This window comes from Cyphomyrmex costatus, unplaced genomic scaffold (assembly GCF_001594065.2).
Source record: "Cyphomyrmex costatus isolate MS0001 unplaced genomic scaffold, Ccosl1.0 scaffold189, whole genome shotgun sequence".
Lineage (NCBI taxonomy): Eukaryota > Metazoa > Arthropoda > Insecta > Hymenoptera > Formicidae > Cyphomyrmex > Cyphomyrmex costatus.
The window spans coordinates 279,328-302,735 of record NW_017275921.1 but is presented as its reverse complement, the minus strand read 5'-3'; the positions used below and the strand labels follow the sequence as shown (position 1 = coordinate 302,735).

Below are 23,408 nucleotides of genomic sequence, written 5' to 3'. Positions count from 1 at the left end.
AGAGAAAATGAGAGAGAATGAGTGTAACTGCAGTGCGAACTTAATATATAAAGCATAAGCAGCCATAAATAAATATAAAGCAAATTGACATAAACTAAGCAGTCAGTATTTAATGCAAAATAAATTAAAAATTGATTTTATTGTAAAATATATATTTAAAAATAATTGAAAAAAGAAATTAATTTTTTATAAATTATGGAAAAATAATATTCATTTTTATAATTATTTTATTATTTTTTATTTTATTTCTGCATTTTTCACAAAAATGTAATAAAATTGAAGATGTTTAATTTATTAGTATAGATACATATTAATTATTCCTATATCCATAGGCTGCATCATGGTTGTTTTACAATGTTTGGTTAGCAATGAAGCACTGAAAATCTATATGTATAGTTCATTGTTTTCTGATACCTATGTTTATTTCCAGTTTATATACTCTGCAAAAACAAATTAATACAAATGCATATACGTATAAATACTTATAAAAAAAGGGAGCGCCATCCAACAGTCTCATTTAGAACTAGCAATACGTACTCACGATAACTTCCATTCTAGTGGCGCTTTGCTCGTCCCAACAAGATTAGCCGTGCAGTGCCCTTCCTTCGGTTCGTTACGGGAAATGGCGATTTCCGAGGTTGTTTGAAGCCAATTCAAGTAAACACGTACTCGTGCGCGTACTCGCAACGTTGATTAAATGTGCCCTGACAATAATGTGATAATCATTCTCATGTAATGAAAAAATTATGTGTCGACTGTGTGCGATGGCAAGCAGAGTAATGATCGGCCATCAGCAGCAGTTCGTTGAAGAAATCGATTATAATGAAATCGAAACGGAGCAGGTAGTTTCTCTCTACCTTTGTATATTTTCTTGATCTCGCTCCGCGAATGCTCGTTGAATGCTTCTTATGAGTTTAACGTCATCTCGATTGTTAATTCTCACAGCCGAAGCTTGTTTTGAAATGATGTTGTTCCCACGAAACATTCGATCTCGGCAAGATAACCTCAAACGAGAGAGAACTAATCATTCGTACACAAGAGTATACAGGATGATTTCGACGAAACTTCGATTTTCTTTTTAAGTAATGTCTGTAATGTTGATGAAAATAGAATTGTTAATTTTTTACTATTTGATACATGGAAAGAAAAATTGGATCATGAAACAACGAAACAACTGGAAGTTCAATTCTCTGATAACAATTCTACCAATTAAGTCGACCTTTAATTAATTGGAGTGTGCTTTAAAATTTTCTTTAAAAAAGACTATGCGATCAGATGACAGTCTTTTCTATTTTATGGTTGTGTCATACAAACTCAATAACTTGATATACAAGATTAAAACATTTAACTAATGTCTTTATTTCCATCAACATCAATTAATTAACTTTAATCTCAATTTAATTTGTTCTTTAATACTGGGAAGGAATAAAAAATTATATCAAGGTTAAAGTAAATCTATTTTTAAAACTTTTAGAGCAAATTTCATTCTTAAAGATTGAAGATTTATCAAGACTGGCTCAATTTTTGCTTTTTAAAATGAGATTCTACTCCAAAGAATTTAGAGAGTATATTGTGGACTTAAGAATATCATTGATTTATACGATTCTTATTTGACTATAGGTAGTTGGTAAGGGATCCTTTGGAGTTGTGTGGAAAGGAAAATGGAGAGGACAGGATGTCGCCGTGAAACATATAAATTCAGAAGGAGAAAGAAAAGCCTTTACTGTGGAAGTTCGGCAGTTGTCTCGAGTTGCCCATCCCAACATTGTTAAATTATATGGTGCATGTACCAAGAATCCAGTATGTCTAGTGATGGAATATGCAGAAGGTGGATCATTGTACAATGGTAATGTCTAGAAAAAAATGATTTCTTCTAATTAAATGAACTGAATGATTATATTAAGTTTTTACATTTCTACATACAGTATTACATTGCAATCCTCAACCGCATTATACTATTGGTCATGCTATGAGTTGGACTCTTCAATGTGCACAAGGTGTTGCTTATCTTCACAATATGAAACCAAAACCATTGATACACAGGTAAGAAAACATTGACATGCTCATAATTATCCTTTCGAGAAAAATGAATCAAGAAGTAAATTTGATAAATTTTATTACAGAGACCTAAAACCACCTAATTTGTTATTAGTTATGGGTGGACAGAGGCTGAAAATTTGTGATTTTGGTACAGCCTGTGACTTAAATACATATATGACTAATAATAAAGGTTCAGCCGCATGGATGGCACCAGAAGTATTTGAAGGATCTAGGTATACAGAGAAGTGCGATGTATTTAGTTGGGGTATCATTTTGTGGGAGGTTTTAACACGTAAAAAACCCTTTGATGACCTTGGTGCTTCAGCCTATAGGTTAATGTGGGCTGTTCATGTAGGACGAAGGCCTCCTTTAATAGAAGGATGTCCGAAACCAATTGAGGATCTTATGACTAGGTAAGAAATGTGCAAAACACAAAGTATTTAATAACATATGATATTATATATTTATAAATCTAAGTTTACTATCCAGATTTATTAGCAAAATGTAGCAGTTTGCTGATAGATTGGCAGCAAATCTGATTAGATTCCTATTGTAGATCCGTAGCCATCTGTACATGTATAAAGTTTAGGATCTGTCAACAAAGTTTGTTGATATGTTATGCTAGCAGATTGGTGGCAGAAACCTAGCAGAATCTATTTGCGTATTATATGATGATATACTGACAACAGAAATCGAGTAAGAGTTGTATATCTTACTCTGTTTCTGCTGGCAATACATGTCAGCAGATTTTGTCCTATTTCTGGTAGCAGAAATGTCGATATTAGATATATTATAGATATTATATTAGATATTATGAAATTTATTACCTTTTTGTCATTAAAAGTAGCTACTTTGCTCAGAATCTACGTCTGCAAGCTTAACTATTTGGATATCTGTATTCATGAACAAATTTATAATGCTTATGGAGATATTTAAAAATTAAATTTTAAAAATGCGATTGTAAAAAAATTATATGTACTAAATATGTGTAAAATCTATTTCTCTAATGTTGTATGTCTGCTATTTTTCTCGACAGATGTTGGCAGAAAGCACCTGAAGAAAGACCTTCTATGGACGAAGTGGTGAGGATAATGGCTGAGCTATCAGAATTTTTCAGTCGCCATTTAGAACCTGTTGAATATACCTTAAGTATGTACAACATATTTATTCATAAATATTACGTAATATATTGTTATATAAAAATATACTATCATATGTCTATTATATCTATTATACATCTATTATAGGTAGTGAAGATGATATAGACGGAAACGAAACATCAAAGGAGGATACACTTGATATAATCAGTACATTAGATTTTCGTATGAACGGCTCCGTTGAAAACGGCACTATTCGTACAATTCCAAAGCCTGTAGGAAAAACTAACGAATGCTCGAATGAAGAGAATTCATTGCCTTTTACATTACCTCAAACCGTGCCGATCAGCGACAGATCGACAAAATTTTCACCGCAACAAAATAATTTAGGACTTCAACGGGTACCTGAGGTTCCAGTATTGAATAACTTTCTCGGAAATATGGATAGCAATTTAGAACACGCTAATGCATCAATTTCACAAAATGCAACAACACCGACGGCACACGACAAATTCGCTGCATTGCAAAGCAAAAATTGCAATTTTGCTCCATTGCACGTGGAATGTGATTTGGTTAGTAATTCTCTTGTTAGTGTGTGTATAAACACACACACACACACACATACAAACCTTAAATATCATTTTTATATCGTTTAATTATATATTTTTATTTTTTATACAGTTCATAACTATCTTTCTTTTTGACTTTTTTATATATTACTATTTATATAATTAAATCTGTAATATATATATTAAAAATATATGAATTTTTCTCTCTCTCTCTCTCTCTCTCTCTCTCTCTCTCTCTCTATATTAAAAGTAATCTTATATAATAACATTACTTTTAACATGTTACAGAATGCCTGGGATTTGCCGAGCTCTTCTGATACATCTTGGGAAATCCCAAATAACATGGCCGGATTAGACAAAGTGGTTCACAAAACAAAGAAAAATAATCAAAGTAAGTACAGTTTTTTATTTATTTGTATGAAAATACTTTTTCTATATAATACTGAGTTATTAATTAACACAGAATTATTTTATGAACAAATATATTAAATAAAAAAAATTAAGATTTTTGCGATTAAACTCTAATTATATATTAAATTAAAAAAAAATAACCTTGAAATATACTTGTACGAAGTCATTTTTTTTTATTTAATTGATGTTTTTTGTACGTGATGACCAAATGTGATATTGATCGCTTCGATTTATTCATAAATAAACAGTAAGAGTTTTACGGGGCTTGCATGCGAACACGTACCCAAGTCTTTCTTAGAACAAGTGCCGAAAAAAGATTGCAAGGAGGCTGTGGCACCAAACTGGCTGTCTATACGAGACTTGTCTCTGTCGCGTTGAAGGCACATTGCCAAGAAAATTAGCGCAAGTTTCTGTTTAATGCCTTATGCGGCAATCAATGCATGAATTAAATTAATAATATGTACAATCACATTGCGTCATCTGTAAGTACAAAAAGTATGGAACAAGTTTAAAATAGAGAAAACCTAAATTTATGTCAAGTAAAAGATTTATGTATATTTATAACACATAACATTATATTATAAATACACATATATATATATATATATATATAAATTCTAGAAATTGACCAACACATGATGCATGCAATGTTTTATAATACATACATATATAAGACACCATTATATTTGTCTTATAAATACTATAAGTTTGATTTGCGATATAATAATAGATTAATGATAGAAAAGAACATATACACTTTTTCTATTATTGGTTACTATCATAATTCATCGTATTATTTTATTTTTCGGCACAGTTATGAAAAAAATATGAAATTAATATAATTAATAGATCAGATAACATGAAATATTTTAATGAACACAATACCTCAGACGAGCTGACATGAGCACACATTTTGAGCTTACAGAGTAGCGCTTTGTGGTACACGAAGTAGATTATTTTCGGCCTAGAATACTAAGCACTGACTCACCGGGTGCCTTCCACGATCGCGTCTTCGTCTCTCGTCTGCCTCGACTAACGCATATTACTCATAATGTACTTCCACGTATGCGATTCGTCGTAGTTATTATCTCATCATAGAATAATTATTCCGTTTATGCGGTCATCCAGATATAATTGCACATCGTTTAAAATTATAATAATTTTTTATCTTTTTTCGATAATATATTATATATGTATATGGATGTATGTGTGATATATAAATTTTGTTATACTTTTAAACATCTTAAGTAACTTTGCGCATGAAGCTTATAAAAATTTACAAATATACATATACTACTATATGTGTATAAAAGACAAAAGTATTTTCTTGTGCACAGGATTATATATTTTTATATAGCGACGGCCGTATAAATAATATAATTGCGGTCAATTTTGAGATGCAACCAGAAGGCGGAGAAGGGACAAGTTATAAGCTCAGCATGCTATATTCATCGAGGGTTCGTCGATCGGCGGAGTTCGCCGGTGGTGTACCCTGGCAAAGGGCCCGTATAGCCGCAATAGCAGCCGCGATGTGCGCGTGCACTAAATTTAACTGACGACTAATCGGTAGGACGTGTGACTCGCTTTTGATTGGCACGTTACGACGACGAAGAAGAGGACGACCATCGCGTCAGCAGCGATGGAAATGTGAGGAGGAGAGACAGTTGTGGAAATAGCAGAAGAGCTATTGAGAAAAAAAGAAGAAAAAAACTAAGGCATTATGTGCAAAAAAGAGAAGGATGAGAGTGAGGAGAAAAATGATGAAAAGACGATGGCAAGACGAATAAAAAATCATGAGATTCTCTCGAGGATGAATCAAGCCACGAAGCGCGTTTTGTTCTTGGCTCACATATACGTTCCGCGACGTTCCTCGACGTCGGAGCCAGGGTGGGGAGTATTTAGAAGCAGGTGTGGCTGAGTCAGCATCCCCAATATAGACGTACGTTTGTTTAGTAGAGAGCCGACTCCCTACGGAGGAGCACCTCCCGCCGATCGCAGGTCGCCAAGCGCGCAATACGAGCTCGATTTTATCGAGGATACATCGATCGATCCGACCGGGAATTGATATACTTTTTTAACACGGCCATTCCCGGACCATTCCATTAATTGAGCGGTACCGCAATAATTATGAGAATTCAGCCGTCTCAGTGAGATTCTTAATATTGCCACTGTGATTCTCTATCACACTGTTTTCGAGACTGCTGCCTTTTACATCCTAGGATGGAGATCCGAAGCTGATTCCGAGGAACCGAACGAAGGAATTATGTCAACAAGATCAGCCGCATTGTCGGGAGATAATTGTGAACGTTAACATCATTGAGGTAACTGAGGCTCGCGTGAGAGCAGCAGCTGCTAGATGATCGACATGTGCGACGACTACCCGGAGATCGTTGGCACGGACACTCTCAAACGCTGCTGGGTCCTACTGCGTTAGTACACATTCATCGGATATGCAAAGTAGTATTCAGAATTAAGAAGAATTATGTTTTCGGGCAACCAACAAGACTGGAAGCGCATAATAATTTGATAAATTAATTTGATATAAATCTTCACGAATTGTTTGCCAGTGCAAACATGTAATCTTGTAATATTCTGAAGATATTCTCAAGTCCACACTTTTACATTTAAGACTATGTTCTTAATAATGCGTATTTCATTGCAGCCGGATATGACGAATTTCGTGATTATCAACATCCGTGATAAAATCTTGGAATGCCGTAGGTAGCAGCACTACGAGTGAAGACTTTTGTCGCCTACTCGATGCCGACTTGAGGCCTCTCACGCCCGACGACACGTGTAAACTCTCGCGAGAGATCTTCGAGGAGCACAAGCAGATAGCCGAGGAATATCTCAAAGTCCAAACGGAAATAGCGTTGTTAAGCCAGCATAAGAACGAGATGTTGAAGAATCTGAGTCTCGACAGTCTCCGACAGCAGCAGGAGTTACGGAAGCTGGAAGATGAAAAGGTTTTTCCTTTTTATATTGCTCTTTGCATGAATTCTACATTCTCTTGCACCGTTGGACCAGTGGATTAGTTTTCATTACATGATAATCTAACTCTTTAAAAAAAATCCTTAAGTTTAAGAGATCTTCAACTTCGATTATTATCGCGATTGACGCGATGACTTTCAGGAGTCCCTGGTGAAATTGTATCGCAACCTGACGCGACAATTGCAGATCATGAAGGATCAGAGGGGGGTGATAACGAATGCCGCTGCTGCGCCAACGATAGGGCCCGCTGTTTCCGGAAACAATGGTTGGGTGGTGGTACCTCATCGTCAAGACCCGTCGAGACTTTCTTGAGATGCTACAACTTGACTATTTGAGGGTCTCGACGAAAAGTGTACTTACGCTACATTGCACAATCCCGACAACTGTCGTTCGATGACGTGCAATGCTGATGGAATCACGTTAAGATTCCAATTCAATTTTATATGAATGCAATTTAGCACCGCGTCGCTTACTACTAATAAAGTATGTGAGAATATATGAGTCAGAGTGATCAGTCATAACGGAAGATCGTTTCCGATTTTATCAAACTTGCTGTCTACGACGCGACGCACGGTAACAATTGACTTTTTCGACATGAAAAGCGCAATTTTAAGTGTGCACTTAATACGGATACGCCTTTAATTAAATTTTTTTATTCACAGTTACATTTGCGCATTCTCGTTTGCGGTGTGAGTTTAATACAATAGATTGAAATGAAACCCCAAGCACATGCAAGTGCTACCATTGATATATAAATACCATTGGGAATGTTACAGAAGATATTTTTTGATTGCAAAGCCTCGAAGGCATTATTAACAATGTATTGCCATCTAGTCCTTTTGATTCATATTTTATCGAATCATTCATTTGTATTTTGACATATAAAATGTACATTGTGTAAGATAAAATACGCAGCTTTTATTATTTAAATGATAGTGTCTTCAATGGAACTTCTACTGCTGTTTGGTGTAATCACAGAAAAAGGAGGTATTTTGAAAGAGACACGAATCGAACAATAACAAAAGATTTATATATCGACAAACGTGAATCATTCTTTAAATTATATTTAGATTTTTTTGTGTGATATAAGTTATATGTATACAAGATTTTTAAATCCATCTTAATACCCATTAGTAACACCTGATATTATTTGACGATGAAAATCTTAGTATTAAAATCTATAATAGTTTTTAAAACATTAAAATTTTAATTAATGTTCTCAAGTATGGCACAATGTGTAATATTAAAAGTATTTTTTCAAACATTTTTTAAATTGACGTAATTCTGTTTGTCTTCATTACTGCATGATATATACTGTATTAATCTCAAATACAGTCCATTGTTACTTTTAGCCAATTACGCTGCAAGAAATTAAATATATTTTTTTAATTTCTCGCTTTCCGAATGTGTGACTGTTTATTTAAATAAGAATTTTATGTCTTGCTTAACTGTGAGTTTGATTTCTCTGCAACAACAAATCTAACAAAATAAAGGCACTATTTAAGTCAACACATTATTATCGCATATACAGAAACGTAATAGTATTTTCATTTATTTTTAACGTTCGAAATGCAAGACATCAATAACCAAAATAAATTCATGTAAAATGTGTATCGAAAAGATTTTAAATGGAATTGAGGCATGAAACATTTATTAAAATTAAGATAGGTATAAAAAAAATGCGCGTATATATCCAGAGCGGTTACAGCAAACTATCTTTTCGTTTAAAATAATACTGAAAATGTGTGATAGAAGTTAACAATTGGCAGCGGCTGAAGCTCATAACTAACACGTTCTCGTTTCTGTTCCTATATTAAAATTATGTATAAAATGTAACTAAGAATTTAAAACTATTTTCATGCGTTGTCTCGACAGCGGTCTCGGTAACGAACAATCAAATAATTATATTCTGCGACAGATTCTCTCTTGAGAATCTATAATGTGAAATTGTTGTTTAAATTTGTAAAAATGTAATATAGAATTGTAAATATATCTAAAAGCTGCCGTGAGACTTAATAGCGTGTTCAAGATCTTTGATTATATGTTACCCACACGGAGACGTTAGTGTTTATAATTCTGTGCATTTTTATCCATGTAAATTAATTTTAATCTTGGTTTAATTTACTCTTTATATTTTTTCAATTCTTAGTACTTGAATAAGATATGTAAATTAAATTAAGATTAAAATTAATTCACATTGGTAGAAATTTAGCATTAGAGGAAATCTCGTATGAATGTATGCTGTTGATATGTAATTTAAAAAATTGATAAAAAACTAATCAGCTGATAAATTATTATATATTAGAACTGGAAGATCCAATTTTTGTAATACATTGGACTTATTTGTTTGCAAACAGCGAAGTATCGAGCTTATGTTAAATCTGCATAATGTAACGATCTGATGCGGATCTCGTGCGCGCGCGGCTTACATATTTTATAAAAAATAAAATGCAGGATGAGTCCTGCACGCGAAATGAAGTTCCGGTGAAAACTGGAATCACCGACAGAGAAGATATATACGTCGCGGAATCAATAAACCCGGCTGCCAGTCGTTCCCGTATTTCGATATCTCGATGAAGGGAAAGCACGAGAGATAGAAAGGAAATAGGACGCGACCGGTTAACCGGGGGAGAAAGCTGGGAGGCTGCGACGAGGGTGGGACGAGATAGATGAATGAAGGGGGCGGAAGAGAGGGTATGAGGGGTGTGCATACGTAGGCGTACATAGGCTAGACGAAGAAGATGCAAGCCTGGCGTTTCCCGGTTTACGGAAAACAGAAGAGAGAGAGAGAGAGAGAGAGAGAGAGAGAGAGAGGATGAAAACTAGGGAGGATGATGGGGTGTGATTGAGGCTCGCAGGGAGGGAGAAATCGGTGAAAATATGTGTACGCGCGTGCGTGAGTAGAGGGATAGAATAAGGGAAGCGGATCGAGATAGTATACAAGAGAGGGAGAACGGATAGCCAGAGGGGAAAGACGAGAAGCGAGAAACTGAAGAAGGGGCAGAAGATAGGCCGGAACTTCAGACGTCTACGGACCTGTCCGCGAGCCTCGTTTCCTCCCTTTAAGTTTCGCACTAGTTTTTTTCGCGCTATCATTTCTCCCGTTAGATCGTCTTCATCGCAAAAGGATCCTGATCACAAGATCAGGATGGTTCACGCCGTGTCCGATGTCAACGAGAAGAGCTACATCCTGGATGCGAGAGAGAACTTCGAGGATGTGAGTAAACCGTCTCTATCTTGTTCTATTCAACGGGACATGGTCTTCCGCGTCAACCGAACACGTTCCCATTTTGCTTTTTTTACGAGCGAACAAAATTGTTGCCGGCGAAACGATATGCAGATGTATGCAGATCACTAAACCGCGTTACGACGAGAAGAGAACGTTTTGCATCTCTTTTTTTTTTGTGTTCTTTCTTCCTAACGTCTTTTTTTTCTTACGTCTTATCAAGATTTGCTACGCGAATAAAATAGAATAAAAATTACAATAAGTTTTTGACATCCTGGAATTTATCGACGGAATTTAATTTAACTGGAATGTACAAAAATTATGGTACTTTTATTCACAGATGTTACGTTTTACAGAAGGTTTATTTAAATATTTTGCAATTTAAAATGTCCAAGTTCCCGTAAAGTGAAAGAGAGGTCTTACAACCTAAATTGCTTTTACGTAAATTAAACGTACTTTTTGTAATGAAAACTATAAATATTGATATAGATGAAATATTTTTTTTTACATATAATACAAGATTGATTGATGAGAGCATAGGTTTTTTGTTTGATTACACTGTAAGCTTCTATATGTTCATAGCGTGATATAAAATATCTGCATAACATTTCGCAATATGTAGAATGTATTATAATTTTTGCTAATCCAAGCAAAAATAATTAGTTGTCGTAGCGGTTTGGTTAGATATGTAGTACAAATTGACGTAAAGACGTATGTTCAAGAAAAATGTAAAAACGGATTAAATTATGAAATCAACATTTTATTGTGAGTAAACTATATTCGTAATTTGAAATATTTACATTTTTTACTTGTACGCTCATAATCAGATTAAATTAATGTACAACGATTTTAAATATGCATTAATGTATCTAGCCGAATTCGCTATCAGTTTTCACCAGAAACATATGCTGCAAAGTAAAATATATTTTTATGTTACTTGTATTATACAATATTTTTTCGCGTACTAGAGGAAAATTTGTTTAGAAAATAAACGTATCTCTCGAGATCTCTCTTCTAGTCCCAGTCGACACAAACTAAAAGTAACATAACATCTGTGTTATAATTTCGCATTCAACAATATAACTGTTGTGTAACACCATATGTTTTATTCAAAGTTGGGAGGTAACGCGTTATTTCAGTTATTTGTAACGCTGTTATCATTTTCGTTACCTTTTTCGGTAACGATCCTTTCTTTTTTTTGTAATGGTAACGTTATTACAATAACAGTGATAAATTCAGCCGTTACTTTTATTGTTACTTTAATCCCTTATTACCTTTAACTGTTGAATAAAATTTTTTTAATGATTAAAATATTTTATAATAGAAATTTATATATCGATAAATGTTTTTTACTTCATCTTAGGCTGCCGATAGTCACTACTATTACATACTGAAAAATACATATATAGTATACATGTATGTATGAATTATAAATTTTCAATATTGACAGTGAGTATTAGGGTAAATTCTTAATAACGATATTAGTATTTAAAAACAATGTTTGTAAAATCTGCGTTTGTGTATTATAATCTAATTTCCTTATAAAGATATGCATTTGTTAAAAAAATAAAAATATTAATATAAAAGAGTCTCTAGATTTACTAGATACATATATAAATTTAATATAAAGAAAAAAACTTACTATAGGAATAAATAGAACTTCAAGTTTTAATGCATATTGATATTTTTACATTTAATATTGATTATTAAATATACATATATATATATATAATGTAATTTTTTAAAATATTTTACTTTAATATTATAAAAAAAAGTAACGAAGAAGTAACAAATCAGTAACGGTAACGTGCTGCTTTTATATATTATGCTCGTTTTTCTATCAATGTACCTACACACAATTTAATTTTAATCTTGATTCAACTAATTCTTCATTTTTTTAAAATTCTAACAAAGAGAGGCTTCAAAGTGGCCCTCACTGATTTCAAACGAAATTTAATAGGATTATAGAGTACGTTTTTTTGAATATCACCTTTTATTTGAGTGTAGACAGTCTACCATTTCTGAGAGAGAGATATTTTAATATTAAATTTTTTTGATAAAAAATATTTTCTTTAGTTTATTAGAACATTTATATTTAAGTATTATTTTAGCATAGTAGATATGGTAACAGCTTCTCAATTTACAGACTCGAATTCAAATTACATTAGCAACGAATTTTTTATATTAACAATTATTTTTATCGTAAAACATTATCGTATAAAAAACAGAAAAAAATTAATTACTAATGTGATTTAAACTCAAGTCTGTAAAATAATGTAGATATTATGGATAATAATGTAGATATATTATATACACAATTGAATGATGAAAATCCACGGGTTACATTACTTTGATGGTGTAGAGATACAATCAAAGGCTTAATATATTGTAAAACATTATGAAGTTATATCCAATAATTTCGTCAGTGTTAAGAATAAATTAAGTCGAGACAATGCATTAAACGTTAAACGTTTTTAAGTTTTTAGTGACTCAACAACATCGTTTTTCATATCTGAACGCATTGTCTCGACTTAATTTGTTCTTAATAAAACACTGACGAAATTATTGGATATAACTTCATAATGTTGCTGTTTTACAATATATTAAGCCTTTGATTGTATCTATATGTATCTATTGATTGTATCTTTGATTGTATACACCATCAAAGTAATGTAACCCGTGGATTTTCATCATTCAATTGTGGAGAATAAGATATTATCAAAATGTTAATTATCAGCAACATCGCAAACATCTCATGTAATGTAGCTATGAGAAGAGTGCAACAATTAAATTCACTATTTTATAAGATTCGGTATTATGTTGTATTATTTGAGAATTTATACTTTTAAAGAATTTATACTTTTAGAGAAAGCAGGAAAGCAGCAGTCAATTAAAACTTGCGCTGGTAGTAAGCAGTATAGAAAGCTGCAGAAAGCCAAAAACAGCGAGAGTTCTGATTGGCTGCTGCTTTTCTGTTTAGATTTGGATCCACCCTAAAGGCAATGCCATTATCAAATTTAATATTGAAAATTGAATATCTCGGAAATGGTAGACCGTCTACGCCCAAATGGAGGGTGATTTATATTGAAGAACTTATTCATATTCAAGATGCCAAATTTCATTAAAATCGATGAGGACTACTTCGGGATCTCCTTTTGTAAAAATTAGAAAAAAACGAAGAGTAAGTTAAACCGAGGGTAAAGTTAGTAGGAATGGAGTAACATCGCCCCAACCCTGAACTTATATTACATTTATAAGTGCGGAATTATAGCATAGATATGTTACTTTTAAGCCCATTCTACAATGGGCAGTAGCAGTACTGGATTAAGGAGTAGGCGTAGAAATCGACCAATGATAGTTAATTATCCTCCTCACATTCGACTGTGATTTGTTGATTTCTACGTCTATTCTTTAATCCATTACTGCTACTGCCTATTATAGAATCGGCTTTAGTTGGTCTCAACTGAAAAGTAGATATAGTCGCTGCACAACTATCGAGTAACCCCGTTGTGTGATTTGCAAACTAATTTTACGAACAACTCGTTGGAGAATCGCGAATATCCTCTCAGTTTTACCACGTAAAAAGTTTACGAGAAAGTTACTACACGCCACTTTCGCTACCTCGTTAATTCTATATCTGCTCTTAATCCGCACGGTTTTAAGCGCAGGAAAGTCGTAATCTTTATTCCGTTTCGCGCGATTTTCTCTCGATTCTCTCCTGCTTGTAATCGCGCGAACAGAAACGCGCAATTACGGCTCCTCTTCTTACAAGCGGTTCTGATATCTTCGAGATTGAAGTTTCCGTCATCTTGAAAAGAAGAGGGAGGAGAGCAAGGGAGAGAAAGAGAGAGCGAGAGAGAGAGGGAGAGTCCCTTAACAATTCCATCCGCGATGAGAAATTTCTGCGATGACATTTCGCCCGATATACGCGCTCATTTCAATCAATGCCTCCGTGATTTCTCCCGCGCTGTTTTTTTCTTTCGCAAAGCGCTATTATATATCCGTCTGGGACTATTGTCAATTATACAGTGTACTCGTACGGATGCATGAGTATCCTGTGAACGAGGGAAAGTGCGAGCGACGGACGAGAGAAATGAGAGAAAAGCGCGTTACCCTTTTGGATTTTTTTTCTTCGATATGCGAGCGAAAGAGAAATCGATTACGTTTTAAAAACCGCAAACGGTTGTCTCTAATGCATTGTTTCAAAAATTCAACAGATCGGCAGCATCGCATCGGACGAATCCTACGATGACATGAGACGATTAGTTAGGGTAAGAACTGTATATCCATACATTTGCTGAAATATCTAAAATTTGATTAGATATGAATCTTAAATCAAATCCCTTTTTGGCGATGCCGTTTGGCAAGCTGAAGTAATAAATTTATTCTAGTTAGATACAAATCTGAAAATAATTTTGTTGGACGGTTAAAGTAATTATATACAGGATGCTCAAGCATAAAGAGCATAAGAGCTGCGAAAAGTTTTGGCATTTTAGCAACCAGTTTTGTGACCAGTTTTGTGACCAGTTTTGTGAACCAGTCCTGCTTGATTATTTTGACAATCCGATAAAATTGCTTTCGGATTTGTATTTGGTTAAATTTTTAGATACTTCAGTAAACTCGTTCTTTCTTTGCATGAGTATACAACGCAGAGCACTTAAACGTTGATGACAATGCTGCAAACAGTTCGAATATTCTAGCAACTTATTCGAATGTTGTACATATAATTATTTTGATAGTCCAAACAAAATTATTTTCATATCGATTAACTAAATTTTTAGATAGCAAAGTTCATCAAAATCTTTCTTTCTGTGAATTAACTGTAGAAATTATTTCGCTATATCTTTCTATACTGTTTCGCTTTCTTTCTCCCGTTTCATTTCGCTCTTATTATGGAACTATACGAGCAAATTAATCGCTACGGACTCAGTGATTCATTACGTTGTAATTTGCAAATCTACAGTAGACTCTCACGAACAACAAAGCGAATTAATTGGCATGCAGCAGAAATTTCCCAAGTAGCTTCGCTGATATTGGCCTATCGATTGGTCCCGCGTAATGTTGTTCCGACAGGACGATGCACTCTTTCGCGCTCAATTCGTCAATTTGTCACGGCCATTGGCCTTCGACCTGACATATAAACATGCGCTATCATTCCCGCTTGCAAGGAGTGCTTTTTTATCACGATGCCCCTCTACTTCGCTTTCGCGGTATCGCTCCAAATTATTCCGTTGACTGTGATCGTGTAAATCGTTTAGCTCCTGCTTGCCAACTAATTTATCATCAACTCACGTATTTTTATTATGCGCCTCTCTCTGGATGACATTTTCGCTTGCTCGTGCCGTTAATATTCATCAGCATGAAAATGTGCTCATAAAATATTCGCAGGTACGAGTCTGAATACACAATGTGACGTTTAATTAACGTAATCACGAAACTCTCTGTTGACGCTCTTTTCCAACGCTCATTAATGTAAACAAAAGCATTCGTTCTAATGTCGACGCATATTGTAGGATGAAGAAGTAGAAGACAAGTCCAGCAAATTTAGCAGCCTGCCGCTCGCGAGTTTCAATTTCATCAATTCCATCATCGGCAGCGGAGTCATCGGTAAATGTAAAGAATGATAGTTTTGAGACCGCGATTTCCAGAATGATCGCGGAGGAGATAAAAGAAATCCGTTTGATATATTCTGTCGAAGCCCGTCCCTTAAAGTACGGCGACTAAATTAATGTTAATTTTTCAGGAATACCGTACGCTCTGCATCAAGCCGGCTTCGGTCTCGGCATCGCCCTGTTAATTTTAGTAGCATCGTTGACCGACTATTCGTTAATTCTCATGGTACGAAGCGGGCGTATTTGCGGCGAGATGAGTTACCAGGGTCTGATGCGAGCGAGTTTCGGCCGCGTCGGTTTCTACATTCTCACGATATTGCAGTTACTCTATCCGTTCATAGGTATGTACTCCACAGAACATAAACTAACCGTAACATTACATCAATGTTATTATTCCCTATTCAACAATGTAATTGTGTTATGTACAACGCGCGTTATATTATATTACATTTATATGTTTAGTGAGAAATTATAATTTGACGTAATATTACAATACTAGTAGTTCGTATTCTCTAGAATGTGTTACAAGTGTTTAAATAAATACTATTCCACAAAACTTAAGTGATAAATAATATAATGATATTTGTCTATCTGTGTCGGCTTTTGTATCGACCGTGACATAACTCAACATATGACTTTCGAATTATCACCATGAATCAGTTAGATAAACATTATTTTAGCAATTATAAAAATGAATTAATTTAACTTTATAAAAAAATCGCCACAAAAAGGGGTGATTTTTGAAAAAAGTAATAAAATTGGTCATATTAAAAATGTTTTTTGGATTGTGAAACAAAAATGAAAAAATTGCAAATGTATTCTTTTTGTCGATACTACTAGATTAATTATTTTTTATCAAACTAAAAAATAGTTTTCCTTTCTTTTTTTCTAAATTCTTTTTTCTTTAGTTGTGTAATTTTTAACGTAGAGGAATGATATAGCAGTCGTCAATCAACACGCAATTATGAAACGTCTTTATATTAATGTTACAGCAATGGTTTCGTACAATGTCGTCGTCGGTGATACGGTGACTAAGGTTCTAATAAGAGTAACGGGAATGAATGAGACGAACATTCTCGCTCATCGACAAGTCGTCATTCTCCTAGCAACTTTATGCATCACCGTCCCGCTTTGTCTCTACAGAAACGTCGCACGATTAGCAAAAATCTCCTTTCTCTCTCTAGTTTGCGTTGGGTTCATTCTCCTCGCCATCTTCATCCGGATGGACACAATGTCTGCCTTGGTGTAAGCAAGATTTTCGTCTGTTTATTAATACCTTCTGTAAAATTTCAATATGTAATCATAGATGACGATTGATTACAGTCCGAGTCAGAAGGACAGCTGGAGGTTCGCCAATTTCCCGGGGATCGTTCCATCTATCGGTATAATGGCGTTCGCCTTCATGTGCCATCACAATACCTTCCTGATTTACAGCTCAATTGAAAGAGCGACCCAAGAGAAGTGGGATATCGTGACACATTGGTCTCTCTTTACGTCTTTCCTAATCGCCGCGGCTTTCGGGATCGCCGGTTACGCGACCTTCACGTCATATGTTCAGGGCGATCTCATGGAGAATTACTGCTGGGATGACGATCTGATGAATTTCGCCAGGGTGATGTTTAGCGGCACCATACTGCTTACCTTCCCCATCGAGTGCTTCGTTACGCGCGAGGTAATGCCTTTAATGCTCTTCTTACTGTGCAATCTGGCCAATTTGATACTGAAAGATAGTAATTAATTATTTATTTTGCGTTTTACAAGCAGTGAGCAACTGTGCTTTTAATACTCAACATAAATAATTAATCATTACCTTCTAATATTAAAGGATCCAGTATTAAGATTTGCATCTACCACAACATTGATTTGTAATAATTCACGTAAAAAAAAGTCTTGTTGATATTTAAACATCCATGTAATTAATATGGAGTTCTTTTTATAAGGACAATTTCTGTAAATCTTATTCTTGTAAACTCTTGTAAATCGGAGCGTTTGCAAGAATTATTACGATCGCGATTTATTATCGATTCAGGTACTCATGACAGCAATAAAAGGCACGGACGAATTGGAGGGACATGAGGCTTACGTGCCTAATTCGGACCGCGAGTACCTGATAATCACCTTGACGATAATATGTATGGCGTACTTGATCTCCATGTTGACGGATTGCCTCGGCATCGTTCTCGAGTTGAATGGAATTCTCGCCGCGGTGCCGCTCGCTTACATTTTACCCGGTCTCTGTTATCTCAAGCTCGAAGAGGGATCGGTCTTTTCGTCCAAGAAGCTTCCGGCGCTCGGCCTGATGACTGCCGGTATTCTGGCAGCACTCTCGGGCCTTTTACTGATTATAACCAACACTTGCTCTGGTACCTGCTTTCACGGCAAGGTAATGCCGTATTGCGTCGACAATTCGACAACGACGCTGCATCTTGGCGCGACCACAATGCCCACCGACAACTCTGTTCTCTCGGAATGCGGGATCTAAGATTAACGGATGAGTACGGTAAACTTTTAGTTGCGTTTAAACTTTTAATCTGCCAAATTGCTGAATGAAAGTATAACATGATTATAAATGTCACAGGATAAATAACGCAGGCGTCGTTTAAATTGTCAAACGGGTAAAATAAGATGACACAGTACTTACATTATGTATACGCATGATAGTACCAAATTGAAATATTGAGATTTGATATCGGCTCATCAATATTTTAATGCAATATATTCGATACATAATTTCGAAAACCTTGAAACGTGAATTTTCTATATCACAAACTTGCGAAAAAAAGAGTTGAAAGATTTTACAAGATTAAATAAAGCAGAACTTTATATAGGAAAAAATATATCGTTGAAAAGATTATAATATCGTCGTTACACGAAAAATAAAATTATGCAAATCAAGTTTTAAAAAAATAGCGATATTATTGAGTTTATAGAAAATAGACGTTATATTGTAACGTCCTAAACGATAGATCTCACATTGTGAAAACATTTTATGCTCCAAAATAGACTTTATTATAGTATTAAATATGTGAGGCGTAAATTTATAGAAAAAAGAATGTTATTATTTACGTTAATAATCGGGAGTATTTATATATGATATGTTAGATAATATGATTGTTCCTTCCACGCGATTCCATTCCATAATATTGACGCGGTATGATTTTGCAATCGTATCTCAAACGCATAATTATCGCAATATAAAATCAATGCAATATGGAATTTAGCTTACGAGCGAGAAATCCAAAAAAATTGGCAATAGATATTATATATAATCGTTCTCTTTGTGCCCCGTTTAGTAAAATATATAGATTTATGAATGTTTGTCGCACGTAAATTTACAAAAAAATATTCAGAGTAAAATTATAATCCTTCAAGTTAATCGTGTGCACAATGAGCTTGAGATTCACGACTGAAGACGATTAATTAATTCTCCGCGACGCACATTGTTATAGAGACAGAATTTTAATGTACCAATCGAAATAATTATTAAATTTCTGATACTATATATATATATAAATAAAAGGGGCTCTTATATTTAGTCCTAATAAAGTTCCAAAGATAAGGCTCCAACGGGAAAAAAGATTTCTGTGGTTTAAATATGCGAATTTTAAAAATTATATTTTAATTTTAAATAATAGTAATCGCGATTATATAGAAAAATATGACTAGATAACTAACGTATAGAATACGTGAGCTAAAATCTCATTATATTTTTAAAAAGATGTTGAACAGACAAATGATTTTTAAATGAGAAGATACATATATATGTACACACGTACACATGTATATCTATATTATACAGATATATCTATTATATACACTCTACACATACACAAATATGGACACTATGTTTGTACTTTTCGTGACAGGGGACTAATATCTATTGAATGTTGAAAGTAAGAAATATACAAATAAATCTTTATATTCATAAGTGACAATGATTCGATAATTGGCGATTTAAAAATTTTATTCGCAATGTCTTATCTTGTTTTATCTCAATCCTTATCATATTTTGCGTTTTATTAATTTTTGTAGAAAGAAAATTCATCGTTATTTTTTAATTTTCTATGAAAAAATTCATAAAATCATATTAGAAAACATTTTTTGTATACGTTTATAAGCTTTTTTATTTATTAAATTTAAATACCGTTTCAATATTATGAAAATAAAAATATATAATAGCATAAAATAGCCGAATAATGATTATGACAAAATTGTAAGACATGTTGAAATCATCGATCAGATTTCGTGTCCTCTCTTGCAAAGTTTAGTTGCTCGGAGATATTGGCTTTTAGGAATTACATTGTATTTTTATAGTTCAAAAGACAAAGAAAGAAAGAGAGTCAAAGTGTCTGTAATACAATCAAAATATATTATACATATATAAAGCCATAATGGAAATGGCACGATCACACGGAGCGAAAGTAAAATTTCTCCTTCCGCAAATGACGCTTTACAGAAAACATACACTGATGACAAAAAGACCACATATACAAGAGGAAAGTATTTATCACGCATGATTCGCGTACTATAGCATGTAAGGCAAAAAATCAAATGTTTACCTGTTTACGTATATTTGATGAATATAAGGAAAGATATATATAAAAGAGCCTATTTGAGATAAGAAACTATAAAGAGTCTATATACGTTGGGGGATATTATAATAGGAACAGTCACGGCCTAGAGAAAAAAACGGGTTGCATTATTAACGGGATAAATGTACGCGATGATGTACGACTACCTGTATATATGTAATGAGGCAAAACGAAAGAAAGAGAGAGAAACATTCACGTATAAATACATATTATATGTGATTTAGTGAACGCGTGTTATCACGCACATACACACCTGCTGTTTCGTGACACGGTGAAATAGAAGTTTCGTCAAGTAATTTATTGTATATTACGTTTGCAGCGATGTTATATACGTATATATGTTCGTCGGTACATTGGCGGTATTCCGCAAATATATTTATAATTTAACTGCGTGGAAAAATAAGTGTGAGCTTATAGCACATACGAGGAGAAAGGACAAGTCTTGCGATGTGTTTCTTCTTATAAAAAAAATCCAATTTAAAAAATACTGACTAATTTAACTTTTACAATTAGTGTACATGATTGGGTCATTCGTGTCCTGTATATTTTTCTTCGAAAAACATGACTCGTCAAGTAATTATAATTAATATTTATTAACATTTTTTTTTTAAGTACACAACCTTACAATCTTATTTTCTAAAAATATATACGCACGAAGATCATATAATGATTGTTATATATTTGTTAAAGTAATGAAACTCGAGACACGAATGACCTATCGTGTGTAAAAGATCGAGAAAATTATATACCAAGGTAATAATTAATTATTTATTTTGAATATTAAAACATTGGGGATAACGGTGCTTTTAATATTCAAATTTATTTTTATAAACCCATTACGGCACGTTCATCGGTTTTTATTGATTTAAATTCTCACGGTCCTATAAGATTTGATGTTTATTTCTAAGTATTTTAATAATTATTCATAAAGTAATTTACCTTCCAATATTAAATTTGTGTAAAGGTTACGAAGAATTAAGTCACATATGTATATCTGATATATCTCGCATCGCGAGAGATAAGTTAAAGATTCGCGTTCTCCGCCGTTCTGTTTTTGATCGCTCAATTGCTCGTAACATAACTTGACGGTTCGATAACTCGACCATTACGTGGTTGTGACAGCTTTACAGTTGAGATTATCGTTATTGATTCAAATGCATGGGCGCGCGGATATAAGTAATAAACTATACGCGTGAACACAAATAGCTCTTATAATTAAAACATGCAGATAAAGACTCCATGCAACTTTTCCTCTCGCTCTCGTAATGCAATGCGCTAAGTGAATGTATAATTTAAGACGACTCTCTGTATAAACAAATAAGACACATGTAAGCGACTAACTCGGACTGGCCTGTGATATTATTTTTACAACGCTTTTCTTATAGTTTGCTTTTGTAAGCTCGACCACACAGAGGTGGAATTTTAAAACTGCGTCTAGTACCTTAATGCAAGATTTAAAAAGTTAAAGATCAAAAGGATTCGATTCGATACAAATAACAGACTGATCTTTTTACGCTTGAGGGCATATTTGTTAGTTGCAAGACACTGCGTAGTAAAGCTAGTATCAATCTGTTGCATCCGAGAAAACGTTACAAGTGCCAACTTTGACGAAAGAGAGAGAAGGAAAATTTATTAGACTAACTTAATCTTAATGAAATACATGAATGTGTTACTTAAGAGCTACTCTATTGATGTTCATTAAACACATTTACGCGAAAATCGTTGAAGCAGAAAATAGTAAGGAGAAAGCCTCGGAAAAGAACTCCCAGATATATTAAGTAGAATGAAACATTTTAAATCAAATATTTCGAACAAAAAATTTGACCTTTTAAAGCAAGGAAATATAATACGTGTAAATTTTATCGCATGCACTTTTCATAAGTTACGTAGTTACGTCATAAGTATCTGCTATTTTAAATTAACCGCAATATTTTTTATATCCATTGAAACTGTATGATTTGTTTTTATTCCGAATATGGGAGTATTAACATAAAGCTACAATATATTCGTTACTTTACGGGAGAGAGAAGTATTTTAAATGTTATCTCGATAAAGTATAAAATGTCTTGTGAAATAATTTTTTAATTTTTCAATAATTTTAATTCTATACTTTTATACATGAAGTAACAAGATATTAAAATTAATTGATGCTAAAAAAATTCGTAAAAAAAATATATTTTATAAATTTTTCGTTATTATATGTATTTGAGAATTGCAAAGATAAGGGACTTTCTCCTTATAAAAACGTAAATTATTATTCGTGCAATATTATTGTAGTTCTGTTCTACGATTTTGATTTCATATCAATTTGATATTTTTCTAACAATACTTGCTGTGACTTGGACATTCTAGCTGTTTCTTTCTGTAAATGAATCGATCGAGTTTGTTTGCAAAGCATTTCGAATAATTAAAGCATTAGAAGAAAGAGGTGATGTTTCCTCCCCGGGCACTTTCTCAGTACGTGAAAGTGTAGAATCGCGACGAACCACAATGGGGGAGTAGACGTTGCACGCGTGGGAAAATGAGCCGCGACGTATAATTTCACGCAAACGGGAGGAGTTCCGTGTGTGTATGCGTGTGCGTAGCTGCGGCGATTGCGTAAAGCGTAAGAGATAGTAAAAGTACCTCGCGAACGAAGCGATCGCGCATTATTTTCCATCGTGTCGCGGGTCATCCGACCATATTTATTCTGTGATAGACACGTACGTGTTTACAAAATGAACGCACGGGTGTGCATAACGCGCGCGTACCCGCGATGCTACGCTATGATATTACCTAAGTTTATTTCGCGAAATAAGACGAACTGAAATGATCAACGCAGAACGTTCTGTTATTATTTCTCCTTTCCGTATATCCATCCCACAACCAAG

At 33.9% G+C, this 23,408-nt stretch overlaps 2 protein-coding genes across 2 annotated transcripts; both read left to right on the top strand.

Moving 5' to 3' along the window:
- Positions 1 to 577: 577 nt before the first annotated feature.
- LOC108772421 (mitogen-activated protein kinase kinase kinase 7) lies at positions 578 to 8,167 on the top strand. Its single transcript, XM_018537943.1, has 9 exons — positions 578 to 842; positions 1,621 to 1,846; positions 1,926 to 2,043; positions 2,124 to 2,453; positions 3,077 to 3,189; positions 3,288 to 3,709; positions 3,995 to 4,097; positions 6,839 to 7,083; positions 7,250 to 8,167. Exons 1-9 carry the CDS (start codon positions 747 to 749, stop codon positions 7,418 to 7,420), a joined length of 1,824 nt encoding a protein of 607 aa, XP_018393445.1. The 5' UTR covers positions 578 to 746; the 3' UTR covers positions 7,421 to 8,167.
- A 2,057-nt stretch (positions 8,168 to 10,224) lies between these two features.
- LOC108772456 (putative sodium-coupled neutral amino acid transporter 11) lies at positions 10,225 to 18,535 on the top strand. The gene is made up of 7 exons (XM_018537982.1): positions 10,225 to 10,325; positions 14,552 to 14,605; positions 15,848 to 15,941; positions 16,078 to 16,287; positions 16,939 to 17,191; positions 17,270 to 17,618; positions 17,976 to 18,535. The coding sequence occupies exons 1-7, from the start codon at positions 10,257 to 10,259 to the stop codon at positions 18,426 to 18,428; spliced, it is 1,482 nt and encodes a 493-aa protein (XP_018393484.1). The 5' UTR covers positions 10,225 to 10,256; the 3' UTR covers positions 18,429 to 18,535.
- The last annotated feature ends 4,873 nt before the right edge of the window (positions 18,536 to 23,408 follow it).